The sequence below is a fragment of the Rhinatrema bivittatum genome, chromosome 19, assembly GCF_901001135.1.
Source record: "Rhinatrema bivittatum chromosome 19, aRhiBiv1.1, whole genome shotgun sequence".
Lineage (NCBI taxonomy): Eukaryota > Metazoa > Chordata > Amphibia > Gymnophiona > Rhinatrematidae > Rhinatrema > Rhinatrema bivittatum.
This window is the reverse complement of record NC_042633.1, coordinates 27230173-27244899: the sequence shown is the minus strand read 5'-3', so window position 1 is coordinate 27244899 and position 14727 is coordinate 27230173. Positions and strand designations below refer to the sequence as shown.

The following is a 14727-nucleotide window of genomic DNA, read 5'->3' as shown; positions in this document are numbered from 1 at the left end:
TTCAGCACAATGCCGCAAGGAATGCGTCGAAGCTGGACAGGCTATTTGGCACTGCGATGCATTGGGTGAAGCAAGAAGGGGCATCATGGGCATAGGCTGTGTTCGTTATTTTGATCCCCTGTGTGTCACACTCTCTGGTTTAGTATGCTTTGGTTGTGCTGACTTGCTGGGTTTCAAATATATTGAGGCACCTGGAGCCGGGGGAGGGGACTTAACCCACTTTGATGGCTTTCCCACTGCATCATGTTTCATCGATGCAGTGTGCGTCAGGCAGTCTGATGGGGCAGGTTTCTCTGCTGATGCAGGATGCTTCAAGACATGCGTCGATGATCTGGGCTTCCTTGTTGAGACAGGATGCTTCGGGATAAGTGTCGAGTGCACTGAAGATGCAGCTTTCATTGTCTTCGATGTGATTTGTGGCTCTTCAGGCCTTTTGCATTGCCTCAGGGCAATGGGGAGGGAGGCATATCAGCTGATCCCATGCTTCATGCAAAAGACATGGTACTACGGGCTGCGTGTGATAACTGTGCTCGACCCAGCTCCTCAACTTTTTCTGATCTGGCCCTTTGGGCTCTTGGGGACATTTTTCTGCACTCTGGCCAGCTGGGCTGATTGTGGTTCGGCGACAGACAGCAGTAGCAAACGTTGTGTGTCTGCACAGACATGAGCTGGATATATGTACTGGCCTTAAATCCGCTTACTGACTTTTTCTTCAGAGACATTCCCGAAGGTTCTGAAGATTCTTCTCTCTTTTTTAAGCACTGAAACGTGCTGTTTGTGAAGCTGCTGAGGCAGTGAGGCTAAGCCATCGAAAAGCAAAAAGTATTCTAACAAAAGAAAAAGAAAACAAATTTGTGTGAGAGAGAAATCTCTCTCTGCTCCAGCACAGACAAAAAAAAAAAAGACTGAGGAGACAGAGGCAATGCCCGTGGGTGAACTCCTGCACATGCTCACTAGAGTCAAAAGCTGTACTAGCTATGAGAGAGAAGTCCATTCCGTGCCACCAGCTGGTATCGCCCCAAAGATCATGGCTAATTGAGCCTGCTTCTCGAAGGAAAATAAAAAATGTGGGTTTGCTTTGGTCTGTTCACCTTTGAAACTGATGTCACAGGTGCAAAAGTGATACTGTAAGCATTGGGACTACAGCGCAGGAAAAGAAGAGAAGTGGAACGAGGAGAGAGGGCAATGTGGGAGGTATAGGGGAGGTAAAAGGAAATGTGCAACATCTCCCACCCACCTGTTCCCCCCCCCCCCCCCAACCCATCTCCTTCGTGAAGCCCCATTCCTCCAAGACCCACATGCACCCAGAAATTCTAGGAGACACATGGAGTCATAAAATATACTCCCTGAATTTGCCATGCCCTTCTAGACTTATTCGATTTAAGAGTGCACTTAGTGAGACACTGGGGTTTGGAAAATACATTAACAAGGATCTCCTCTAGCATAATATTGAGGAAAGCTAGCATTTCCTAACTGATTCAATTATGGGCTGGGTGGTTTTAACCATTTTATTTATGACAAGTTAACTTGATACGTCTGCTTATGTTTTACTTCCCAAAACTTTAGCAGTTTGCAGAATGGAATAAAATACCTCCATTATAGAAATAGCAGTTGCTAGGTTGCAAGATAGATTTCCAGCTTTTTTTTTTTTTTTTATATGACATTTATTTATTAAATCTGTACCCTGCACAAGCCAAGGCCTAATGGGAGAGAGGATAGGGCATGGAATCCTTTTGTGATTTTGAAAATGTTTAATAACATTTGAGTCTGAGATGATTCATTGCTGGCATTCTTGGGAGACTGATATGTTTTCTTGCCAAGCTGCCGTGGTAGTGTTTAGAAAACGGATGGCATTGGTTTCATTACAAACAAGCCAGAGCATTTCCGTAACAAAATCAAGCCTATACCGTCAGAGTTGGCCATTGGTACCAGCCAGCGCTGCACCTTTCTAAACTGCAGCACTGCCAGCATGTGGGATAATCAGCTGCAAACCAAGTCGAGTAGATCCTGAGGCCGAAGGCTTTGCAAAGTTGGGTGCACCTGCACAGCCATCTATGCAACCTTTATCTCCTGCACAAGTACAATTCCCCAAGTTTTGTTTTTTTTTGGTTGTTGGTTTTGGTTTTTGTTTTTTTTTGCTCATACAATGTTATTCAAAATCAGTTAAATGAGCTGCTCTAATGCAAAACTGCACCCAAAATGGGCAACGGCTACTGGAGTTGGCTAAAGAAATAACTACATTTCAATGAGCTGTAGTTGCTACTTTGATAACATTTCATGTAATTAAATGATGCACCCTATTTTTCCACCATGATGCTTTGTATAATCAATCTCAATAGAAAAATAGCACATGTAACGTACTGAAGTGCACACAAAGTTTGGCACACTTGCCTCAAAGTCTGTTATGTGCGTATATATATATATAAAGTATACAATCAACTACATAAAACAATCAGTTCATGTGCTTTTAGTCCACATCTGTGCCATAACACAACTTCGTATTGTTCATGATGTGAAAGCGACCTCTCAGGCAGCCTTGGCCCTGCTCTTCCTTCCAAGCATTATGCAAACATTTCTGCTCCAAGGCTGTGTGTGTGCAGAGGGAGGGGCAGGCGTGTGAAAGCAACGGCGGAAAATAAAGGCTTCCTATACCTAAATGCCGAAGTAAAAGGGAAGTCAGAGATTCACCGAGCAAATGCGATAGGCCTCGTGCTGCTTATTTACTGTCACAGTCTGTGTTGCACTAGCATTACTGAAAGACGACACAGGTAGTAATACTACAGGGAGACTTGAAGAATGTTCCAAGGTAATCGAGTGCTACTGCACTTAAGAGTTCCAGGGTGTGGATCCAAGGCGAGAGGCCTTTTGCCTTGAAAAGGTGCTTGGCAATGTCATTTTAAAGGATCTGCCTCACGCTTGTGTCCCAAACCAAGTCTCCTTGTTTTCCCCATGCTGCAGTGCTGATATCGGCAGCTCACAAGCTTGCAAGGACGGCCCTCTGGCCCTGGATAAACAGTCTCTCACTAAACGTTTAAGCTTTGGAATATGATTTTTTTTTTTCCCCCTTCAGGAAAGATGCACGATTTGCTATGCGGACAGCAACCAAAATGACACTTTGCCTTGCAACCAGTGCTCGAGAAAGTAATTACAGCGTGGAATCCTGGACTGGGTGCCCATTCTCCGCCAAGATCCTACGCTCCAAGGTGCAGGACTTCACGGAGGAGGAGTACTTGGAACGCCTGTTGCAGCAGAAACAGAGGATCTGCTTAAAGGTGGTTCGCATCTCATTGTCTCGATAGGAATACACAATTGGGTTAATCACGGAGTTGATTTCAGCCAGGAGGAGGAAAAACTTCTCCACAGCAAGGACGTTGCAGCTCTCACAATCCAGGCCATCTAGCAGGAGGACAACCTGTCCAGGGGTCCAGCAGATCACAAACGCACCTGCAGAAAGGCAGAGACAAAGAAAGGACACCATTAGGAAGGTAGATGCTTGATTAGCACTAGCTCATTGCACTCATGTATGATATTTATCTACTCGTGCAGGGAGAGCATCGGACTCGTACATTATTGGCCTCATTTTAAAAGGCCGGCACGCACCAATACTGGGAGATATGCATGTGACCGGGTCGCGTGCATTTTCAAAGACCTGCGGCCACATGCATGTCTCCCGGTACATGCAGAAGACCCGGCAAAGTAAAAAGGGGAGGGGCTGGCCACGCTACTTACTACCGCTCAGGAGAGCAGGTAAGGTTTGAAACAAACCAACAAAAAAAACAAAAGTAGTTGGGGGTTTTAGAGGGGGAAAAGGCAGGCGGGGGGGTTAAGAAGGTCCCTCCCAGTCTGCTCCTTTATTGGAGCGCACACCTGCACGTGCCAATATAAAATCAGGTAGCAGATCTTCCAACGTGCGCACCCGTTTAAACATTCACCTTTGTGTGGATACCTGTAGGACCAGTCCTAAGACTTTAGGAGGAAGATTCCCGTGGGATCACGTTATCTTTAGGACCCAGGGGTTGTAAAGCTAGCGTAAGTCAATCCTTTTCTATTCATCTCTTCAATGTTGCCAAATGGCACCAATTATCCTTAGGCCCCAGCCACTGGGCTGTTTGGGTAAGCCAATACCCGAGATGAATAATTTAGCAGATAACAAAATGAGTTATTGTCCTGGGAGGCTGCTGACCGCAGAAGCCACCGCTGCTGGTAGTGGTTTGCAGGGAACTATTGTTGGGACTTAAAGCTTGGGCAGAAAATGAGTTTGTGGGGTAAACTGGTAATGCCTGCATCTTCGAGCTTTTACAATTGAAAACGAGTCTGTTTCTCTGTCTTTTTCCCCCATTTCCCCCCTCCTCCCAAGCACGTTTGTGTTACAGACTGCCAGAGCAAAAGTTTCACAAGTAAATTAGGGTTTCGCCTAAAACAAGGTAATAACCCTTCCCTTTAAAAATAGATTGACCCAATAACATAAAATATACATTAGATTAAGCAGCCCCACAGCGCCGGTGCGAGCCTTTTTGCTGCCCTGTGCGAACAATTATTGTGCAGCCTCCCAGCATGTTCATTTAGTCTCTGTCTTGGGCCCAGCTCCTTCCAGCAACCTAAACTTTAAAAACTGTCACCCCCCCACCTCTGGGTCTTCACCCCGGACCCCATGGCCAGTGCAAGAGTAGGAGGTGCCCTACGCGAACCTTATACCCTTGCATCCCACCCCACCCTCTGCACACACACAGATAAAAATATGCATTCATAATAACAGCTTTTACATGAAAAGGAATATTCAAAGTGCAGTCTTCTGAGATTAAAAAAAAATCACAACCTGTCTATTATATTTACATGCACTGCTATGGTGCCAAGCAGAAAACCCTACAGAAAAAGACACTTAGGACTACTGTAACGCGTGTTGGGTGTGGGCTTGACCCTCAGAAAGCTATGCGTAAATCACAATTAAAATATAACAAGCCACCCACACCAAAACAGCACTAACTGCCAGCACTTAAAAAGCAAGAACCCTATCAATGAGAAGGCAGCACTGCAAATATTACACTAGGCCCTAAAACACCAATACACCTCCTATCAGGAAAACAGATACTCTCACACATGCTCCCTCTCTCACGTACAAATGCTCGGACACACACACTTACAGCCTCTCTCTCACACACCACGAGCAAGGAACCTGCAAAAGAGAGAACACCAACGCTTCCTCTCCTACCTTTCGGAAGTGAAAACATACAGTCAGTGCAGCCACCCCACCTTCTACCGAGCCAGGGCCCCTTCTCTGGAACTCGCCTCGTGCCCGGAATGACTGAGCCTCTTGCAGGCTGGCGCTTCCCCCACCTTAGGAAAGCACCCGTGACGTCAGGTGGCAGGTTGGGAGCACCAGGCAGCCCCTTCCTCTCAGCCGTGTGGCAAGGGGAGCATGGGGCGGCCCCGCAGCTCCTTCCACTCAGCCATGTGGTGGCTTGGGAGCACCAGGTGGCCCCGCAGCTCTTTTCACTCAGCCGCATGGCGGCAGCCTCTTCTGGTTCTTAGCCTCCTGGTGGGGTTCACATTGTAGCTGAATGTGGCCCCCCAGGTCGCCACCCCCTTCAGGCTGCCACCCTGTGCACGTGCATGGCTTGCAGAGTGGGTTGTGCCGGCACTGCATCCCTACTCCCTCAGCAATCTTAAATAACACAATATCAAGATACTGATAAGTCTAGGAGCAAGATGGGGAGTATCCAGTGTTTTGCACCAAGTCTCACATGTATGGTTTTTTGCCAGTTGGTGAGAGGTTGTATGTTTGCACTCAGTGCAAAAAGCGCCTGGCTCTCAGAGACCAAGTCCAGTCTCTAGAGCCTAGAATTACAGACCTGAGGCAGACAGAAGTATATAGAGGAGACCTTCAGGGACATAGAGTTGTCCCCCTTCCAGTCTGGCTGCCCTTGTGCTGCCTCGAAAGACCAATATTGCTGGAAGTGACAGCATCACGATAGTGTGATAGGAAATGCTCCTGTAGTTAAGACCTGGGCAAAATGGTAGAAGCTATTCTGAAAAACAAATGTTACTGACCATCAGGACAAAGACAGATTAATGGGACAGAATCAACATGGATTTAGCAAAAGGAAGTCTTGCCTTAAAAATGTTTAGATGTTTTTTTGAAGAGGATTAATAAACACGTGGACAAACCTGAGTTGGTTGATACAGTGTATCTGGATTTTCAGAAGTCGTCTGACAAAGTCCCTCAGGAGAGAAGAGACAATGTCCTATTATGGATTGGTAACTAGCTAAGGGATGGAGAGGGACTTCCGCTTTCAGTTTTTATTTTATTTTTCCTGGGAATTTATCAATGTTTATTATAATGAACAAACAGGATAAAATCAGTGGGAAAAAATGACAACACAACTGAAATTAACGTCCCTAAGGATAGGAGGCAGTGTAGGACTGAATGGTCATCATGTCTATCAATAGAGAAATAGTAGAGTGCCCCAGTGATCTGTACTGGGACTGGTGCTTCTCAATATAGTTATAAATGATCTGGAACAGGAACTGATGAGTGAGGTGATCACATTTACCGATGACACAAAATTGTTCACAGCTCAGATCATAATCATGTGTGAGGATTTGCAAGAGGACCTTGCGAGACTGGGAATTGGGCATCTAAGTGGCAGATGAAATGTAGTGTAGACAAGTGCAATTTAATGCGCACAGGGCTGAAATCTCTAAGCAGGGAGATGGTGTCGGCGTTCGAAAAATTGATGGACCCGCAGCATCTTGCATGAATTATCATTGTTTAAAGATCTGCTTTATATCCCCGCTAAAGCAAGGGGAAGTGCTGGATCAGGAGAGCTTGAAACGGATGTCTCTGAAGCAGCTTGTGTGGCGAAACGCGCGCATTGGACAAGTGACTCCGACAGCTACGGGATGAGCAACCCCGACAACCTACAAATAAGGAAAGTCGACCCTTTTTAAATATATAGTAAAAAACACAAAAAAATACAAATAATTGAACTTTGATGCTAGTTCCTTGGACCAATTGATTAAATGTGACCCTGTGAAAGTGCATGAAATGCAAGTTTAACTTGTGAGCACTGGGGGTGGTATGATGGTCCTTAAATCTAAATGAGAAAATTCTACAGCGTTGTTATTTTCTAAAAGATTTCTAAATACCACGTGTTTTCATATAGTAGATATAACCACCCCATTTACAGAAGAGAGGGTTTCAGGGCCGGCTTTTGGGATGTGTGACCTGTATGGCCAACACAGGGTACCACAACCAAAGGGGGCACTGCTGCCCATGCCCTCCCACACCCTTCCATGTATCTGCAAGCAGGAGAAAGGGCAACTTATGGCTGGTGTTAGGTGAAGGATCAACCTACAAGGAGGAGAAGGGGTGAGAAAGAGAGAGGAATGTCGCTAGGCAGGGAAAAGATGAGAAAGAATAGGATGATAGAGAGAGGAGAGGGGAATGCCAAATACTGTGGGCAGGAGGGAAGGGAAGCATGGGAGATGGTGATGCTGGGCTGGAACCATTGCTGTGCCAGAGTTGCCACCGGGGGTGGGTGGGATGCTAGAGAGCACCAATTTAAGTTTTCGTACAGGGCACCACTTAGCCTAGAGCTGGTCCTGGTGTATTTGGGTGGAACTAACAAAAACAAAGCGGACAAGGCCATGGGTCCTGATGAGATGCATCCCAGGATACTAAGGAAGCTCAGCGAGGTGCTGGCAGGTTGGCTGAAGGACCTGTTAATAGATCCTCGGAGATGGGAGTGGTACCACAAGACTGGAAAAGGGCGGATGTGTCCCAGTTCACAAAAGTAGAAGCAGAGAGGAGGCTGGAAACTACAGGCCAGTTAGCCTTCCCTCAGTGCTGGGAAAATTAAATGGAGACCCTGCTGAAGGGAAGGACACGGAACTATTTACAATCCTGTGGGTTGCAGGATCCAAGCTCACATGGTTTTACCAGAGGAAGGTTGTGTCAAATGAATCTGATTGATTTTTTTTTTTTGATTGGGTGATTAGAGAATTGGATCAAAGATGAGCACTTGATACAGTCCCACATCGAAGGCTCCTGAATAAAATGAGCAGCCTGAAGAGTGGGTCTGAAAGTACTGGAAGGGATTAGAAATTGGTTGACTGACAAACTCCAGCAGCTAGTGGTAAACAGACCTCACTCTGAGGAGAGAACGCGATAGGTGGAATGCCTCAGGAACTGTTTTGGGAGCTGTTTTTGTTCAATATCTTTGTGAGTGATTCAGTAGCGTGGTTAAAATGAAAAATGTGCCTCTCTGCAGATGAAACTAAGACCTGCAACAGAGTCGATATCCCTGAAGGAGCAGAGAAAATGAGACGGGATCTACGAAAACTCAAGTAGTGACTGAAGGTTTGGCAGCTAGGATTCAATGCCAAACGTACAGAGTCATGCATTTGGGGTATAGTTATATGAAGGAGCTGTAAATGATGGGGGGTGAGAGACCAATGTACACGGACCAGGACAGAGACCTCGTGGCGACAGTGTTTGATCTGAAGCAATGGGACAAGGCAGGGACTTGGGCCAGAGGGATGCTGGGCTGCATAGAGAGAGGCATAACCAGAAGGAAAAAGGAGGCAATGAAGCACCTGTTTGGGTCATTGATGAGACCTCACCTGGAGTGCTGTGCTCACTTCTGGAGACCATAGCTTTAAAATGATAGAAAAGCAACCAAAATAGTGTGGGGCCTGCATCAAAAGACACGCAAGATGAGACTTGAGGACCTAAATACGTTTATCCTACAGCAGAGAGACCGGGGGGGATATAATATAGACGTTTTAATACTGGCATGGTATTAATAATGCACAGGAATCAAATCTTTTCCAACAGAAAGGACCCTATAGAACTAGGGGTCAGGATATGAAGCTCCAAAAGGTGAAGACTCAGGAATGTCACAGAAAGGATAAGGAATGCATGGAATGTCCTTCCAAAGACACGGCGAAGACAAGAATGGTAATGGAGTTCAAAAGAGCAGGAGATAAACACAGAGGATCCCAAATGGCAAAGAGAAGGGGGGAACCTGTGAAAGCTTTGGAGTAACATTTCTGTATCGGGGTAACCTGCTGGCATTTACTGTTACTAAGTTACTATAAACAAAACGGATTTCAAGTGCCTTACTTAAGGAATCTCTTCTAAAAACCATGGCAAATGCAAAAGTCAAGATGACAATAGGTCAGAATGCACGGAGAGGGTGGGTGGGTGGGTGGGAGACAAAATATCTAGAGCTAAACCAGGGCTTGACTTCCTAGACACAAGATCCTGAGCATCTCCTGCGTCTGTTCCCTCCAATGCACTGCTCGTCTGCTGGCTAGAGGGAGGATGGAGGGAGAGGATTGCACCATGATACTGACGGGCAGGCCCCCCTCCCCCAAACAACAAAAAAAAATTACTGCAGATTCCTATTTAATATTACATTCAAATTGTTTATAAGTTTTAAATTAAGTTTAAGTATACACTTGCAACCTATGGCACCCTGCATGGCATGTGCATACTCTGCCCAATGGGAAATCCAGCCCCGACTAAAAACCCTCAGAATAACATGGTCTTAAGTAGGCAACAAATACACCCTAAAATGGAGTACTCTGCTTAGTAGTGCAAACCTAATCTTACTTTGCTTTTTGCTAACCAGTTTGAGCACAGTACTCAGGAGCAGGTGTGAGCCACTTACTTAAGATGATAACAACAGTTTTCATGAGGTTGATCATGGTCTCCTTGTACTTGGGATGGAAGGATGTGTGCTGAGACATGCGTGTCATCTTCCTCTTCACATAGATGAAGATGTGGGAGTAGGCAACCAGCATGATCACAAAAACTACCAGGTTGGAGACGGCCCAGAAGATGAGGTAGCTGCGGCTGTAGAGGGGGGCCATCTTAGAGCAGTTCTGCACGTCGCACAGACAATGCCACCCAAAGGAGGGGATGAGACCCAGGAGTAGAGCCGTGATCCAGATGCAGACAATGAGAATGGTGACACGTTGGTTGGACATCTTACTGTGCAGCTGCATAGTAAACACCGTCTGGTGCCGTTCTACCGCAATGGCCAGCAGGTTGGCCACGGAAGCCGTCAAGCTGGTGTCCAGAAGACTCTGTCGTAGCATCCACGTTTTGATGGTCAGCCCAGCTGTCCTGGGGCCGGTGTTGAACATTAGGTAGGTGTAGCCTATGCCTGCAAAGAGGTCTGCTGCGGCCAGGTTACCCAGCAGGTAGTAAATGGGGTAGTGGAAGCGACGGTTGATGATTATGGCAGTAATAACCAGGAGATTGGTCAGCAGCACAATGACACAGACTGTCAAGCCCAACCCCACCACCAATTTGTCCTTGGTTCTCCAGTATGTGGTCAGCTCCTTGCCACTGATGTTGTAGAAGAAGCGAATGGTTTCATTGTAGTAACACTGCTTCATCTTGATGCTCCCTGGGAAGTCTTCCTGAGCAAGTGTGAGAAAGCCACTTTTCAATGCAGGTCCAGCTAGCTTCTGAGCCTCAGAGTATCGGGGCTGCAGCTGGAAAGAGAGAAACGATCAGGAGTGACTACAGCAAGCAAAATTAGACAATAAATCATACACTCAAGTGGCCAGATTACTGGGCTTCATTCACCACTAAAATAAAAAGTTTGCCTATCAACAGCAACAGAGCATCATTCTGTCAAATCAGCTGGGTTCACAGCTAGTGAAAATCACTAGTTACCATTCCACAAAAGTGAAGCAAAAAGCAAACGTGCCTTTGTTGTTTCTCCAAATACACATTTAAGACATATCTCATCTGTTTTATCCTGTACACCACGTATGGTTGCCATCTTACCCAGGTCAGCCCGAACTGGCTGACCCAATCTTAGTCTTGCCCCATTGCGTGCATGGAGTTGTAGTTCTGATTTTCCTAAGAAATGTACGATTCCATCTCCGTGCATGCAGTGGGTAAACTCAGGTCTGTTTGGGCTCAACCTGGTGACATGACTACTGCCCTAATTCCAAGGAGAAGTTACTAAGTGACCCAGTTCCTGGAGGAAGGCCTTTTTCAAACTTACATCCCAATGCATTATGAGAGCAATTTTCAAAAGCTATTTACTTGTGTAAATGGATATTTAACTGGCTGAAAGGGCTTTTTGAAAATTATCCGTTGTATATGTGGGTAAAGCATGCATAGTCTCACAATGCATGCATTTGTTTCTGCATTTTAGTGAAGATGTTCCCAGGGCAGGGTTAAATTGGGGGAGAGAAGCATGCAGATTGTTTTGGCTGTGTAACCCCCCAGACAAGGCACATAAAAGGCATCTGATGCTGGGTTTTTGTGATCCTGGCACCAGGCTGTGGGTTAAAAACGTATCTTTGGTCAGATAGGTGGTGAACTGGACCTGACCCAGAGGCTAAGGGGCAATATTGTCTCATGCTAGATAGGGAAATATAACAAAATTCTTCTTTTCCACCTCTACGATCATCTTATGCACCCCTCTAGCTATCATTTTCAATCTCTTCTCTATTAGGTTGGCAGACTCACACCTTGAATTCACCACCCCGAGTCTAAACAAATAGTCTCACTCAATTATTGCAAAATGATAACACTTTATTCTTCTGGGGTACCAGCAGTTTTATCCATAAGGAAGAGACAGCATTCTTAGCAGAGATAAAGCAAAGTTGCTTACCTATGACAGGTGTTCTCTGTACAAAGCAGGACAAATCAACCACTTTGTACATCCAATGGGGTTGACCCGGAACATGCTCAGAGCTCAGGATGACCCAGATATTCTTCTGAATATGCGTGGGTAAGCCCGTGCAGCTATTGTTGCACGAGTCTCCTCAATCTTTCTACAAACGAGGAAGGTGGGACTGTGTGGCTGATTTGTCCAGACGTCTACAGAGAACATCTGTTACAGGTAAGTTACTTTACTTTCTCTGTGGACAAGCAGAACCAGCATCAGCTGCGCAAATGGGTATTCCCAAGCTAAGGGTTACATGTAAGCGTTAGTTATAGCGCTAAATTCACAGTGTAATTAACTCAGAACTGAAAGGAGAGTTGAAGCAACTGGCTGACTAAGCTTCTAAGTACTGCTTGTACAAAAGTGCTCTACTGTGAAGTTGATGGATTTAGTATAGCAGCAGGGGAAATCCAAGAGAACAAAATTTGTTTTGAGACCGAACACCCTGGAAATAATTAAAGGTGATTTCCTGCAAGGCTTGGCTCTTTCTAAGTAGAAAAATAGAGGTCTTCTGCAATCCAGACGATGAAAAGCTTCTTCAGCAGCTTTAGAAAGAAAGTCGGTAGAGCTATAGATTGATTTAAATGAAAATGAGACACCACATTGGTAAAAAAAAAAAAAAAAAAACAACAAAAGAAAACAGGATGAGCCTTTACTACTACCCTATTTTTTTTTTTTTAATTTGCATATAGTGTGTAATCAAGGCCTGCAGTTCAGGCCCTCGTCCTGACTGGTATCGATTACTGCAATGCCCTGTATATCGGCTATCCAGCGAGCACCCTCAGGGCACCACACAGTGTGCAAAATGCTGCAGTTAGGATCTTAACTGGGACTAGGGATCGGGATCACGTTACTCCTACTTTACATTTATTCCACTGGATGCCCATTCAATGGAGGGTGAAATAGAAATTAGCTATGCCGATTTCTAAGCTGTTCAATAACGACTCTACTCCATGGATTAACTTTGTTTTCCAGATATATAAGCCCTCGTGTTCATTGGGAGTTTCTGGAAGATCCATTTCCCTTGTTGAGACATTCTCTGTGGTGGGTCCTGCTCTTTGCAACTTATTGCCTGAACAATTATGGACCATAGCCTGCAGTAAATCATACAAGAAAGCACTGAAACTGTTCCTATTCAAACAGGCCTTTGAATCTTGCTAACCCAGAGGATGGGCAGCAGCTGGATTTAATAAATAGCAGGATAACTTAGGACTAGTTCACATAGCGCTGCATCATTGAATGTATCATTTGTTTTTTGAATGTGTTATTGTTTGTATTTCTATGTTGTATTGTGTATATTTTGCTGTTTACCACCACAAACATTTTTGGATGTGTGCGAGTTAGAAGTCTTTTTAAATAGATGTGTGTGGTTGCAGACAACAATTCAAGGAATCTGCTATTTGATTTTTCTTGTCTGGGAGAAGAAAAGCACCAAAGTATGTTCTGTGTAATTGCCCAATTACAAATTTTGCATGTTCTCGGCAAAGCTTAGATCAGATAAGATAAATGTCCGGTTAATAGCTGTGGTAATATTTGGTGGATTTTATGTTTTAGTACGTGCATCTTTTTGTTTATTCAATTTGAAATTGTGCATGTTTTTCATTGTTTCCCTGCCCCGAACTGAAAGAAAGGAACAGGCAATAAATTCTTTTAAATAAGCTTTGAAAACCCTGTTCCTCCTTGTTTGTTCATGTAGTACATTATTACTTGACTCTCTGTTTGAACTTGTCTACTTCCCTGTTTAACCATGGCTTGAAAACCTACAAAGCATTGAAGATGGTTCCAAGTTCTAGTAGGTTTATACAGAGCTTTTGTTTCTGAATGTTCCAAGTTCCCAGAGAACAAATATTATTGAAACCTTGACTGGGGACATTTGCAGTGAGGACATGTTGAATCTGAGGGGAATGAAGAGTTTGGCCATGGAGGATTTTCGAAGATTGGTTCCAGCACTTCAGAAAGAGTGAATGAAGGCCTTTGACAGATGGATTTTGAGAGACTGGAAATGTTGGTGCTATCGAGCTGGTTTCATATGCAAATGAACAAAAGGCCCAACATGTACGGTTGTTGCCATGTGTCTTAACATCCTCGTGAAAACCCTGCCTGAGATGCTTGTCTGATTGGACAGACAATTATTTGGATTAGATAATTCTTTCTTTGATGAGGGAAGGAAAGCTTTTCCTATCACTGTGTTCAGTGAAGCTCCTATAAATTCTAACTGACGCACAGGCTCCAGATTTGACTTTAGAAAAATAATGACAAAGCCCACTGATTGAAGCAAGTAGTGTGTTGGCTTCCTGCAAGGAGATGCTTGATATGAGCCCAATTGTCTAAACATGGCAACTCTTAATACATTTCTCTTTCTTTCAGAAGCAGCTATAACTGTAAATACACTGGGAGCTTCCACCAGACCTAACAGTAGTGATTGTCCACCACAGTGAATCATAGAAAGTTCCTGTGGTCTTGGTGAGTGTAAGCATTTCAAATCTAGAATAGTCAGCCAATCACTGACTTCCAAATACAGGAGAATGGTTGGTGCCTATTGAGAGTTCATTTGGAACTTTCCTCTTTTTAGATGTTTGTTCAGATTTCTGAAGTCTAGATGTTGGATGAATATCTCCTGGGATATAAACCTCCCATCATCTTGGGAATGAGGAAATACTTTGAATAGAAACCTTTGTTGTGTTCTGATTCCAGGACTGGCTGCACTGCTTTTGGCTGCCAGGAGAGATGAAAGTGCCACTTGCAAGATCTGCAGTCGTTCAAGAGGGATGTGATGAGTCACTGGAGGGGTGTGTGGAGATAAAGTCTGAAAATGTAGGTGATACCCATTGTGGATAATCCACACCACCCAACAGTCTGATGTGACTAGGGACCATTGAGAACGGAAGTCCATCCCCCCACTGGAAGAACCTCTAATTGCAACTGTGGGAGAGTCTGTGATTGGTAAGGAAAAAGGACTAGGATTTGTACAGGTGGTTGGTTTGGCCTAGGCTGTGTTCCCTCTGAGGAGACTCAAGGGAGTACCCATGTA

General features: G+C 44.9%; 1 protein-coding gene across 3 annotated transcripts in view; it reads right to left on the bottom strand.

Annotated features, from left to right (window-relative positions):
- Positions 1-1494: 1494 nt before the first annotated feature.
- Positions 1495-14727, bottom strand: part of LPAR2 (lysophosphatidic acid receptor 2) — a 49072-nt gene continuing 35839 nt past the window's right edge. For 2 of the 3 annotated variants that reach the window (XM_029584959.1, XM_029584958.1), the window contains 2 exons: positions 9675-10506; positions 3146-3444 (listed from right to left, as the gene is read on the bottom strand). In XM_029584959.1, the coding sequence (XP_029440819.1) occupies positions 3146-3444; positions 9675-10407 (1032 nt within the window). In that variant the 5' untranslated portion in view covers positions 10408-10506. Of the gene's footprint in view, positions 3445-9674; positions 10507-14727 lie in introns of all 3 variants that reach the window. The other variant, XM_029584957.1, reaches the window with a different exon arrangement.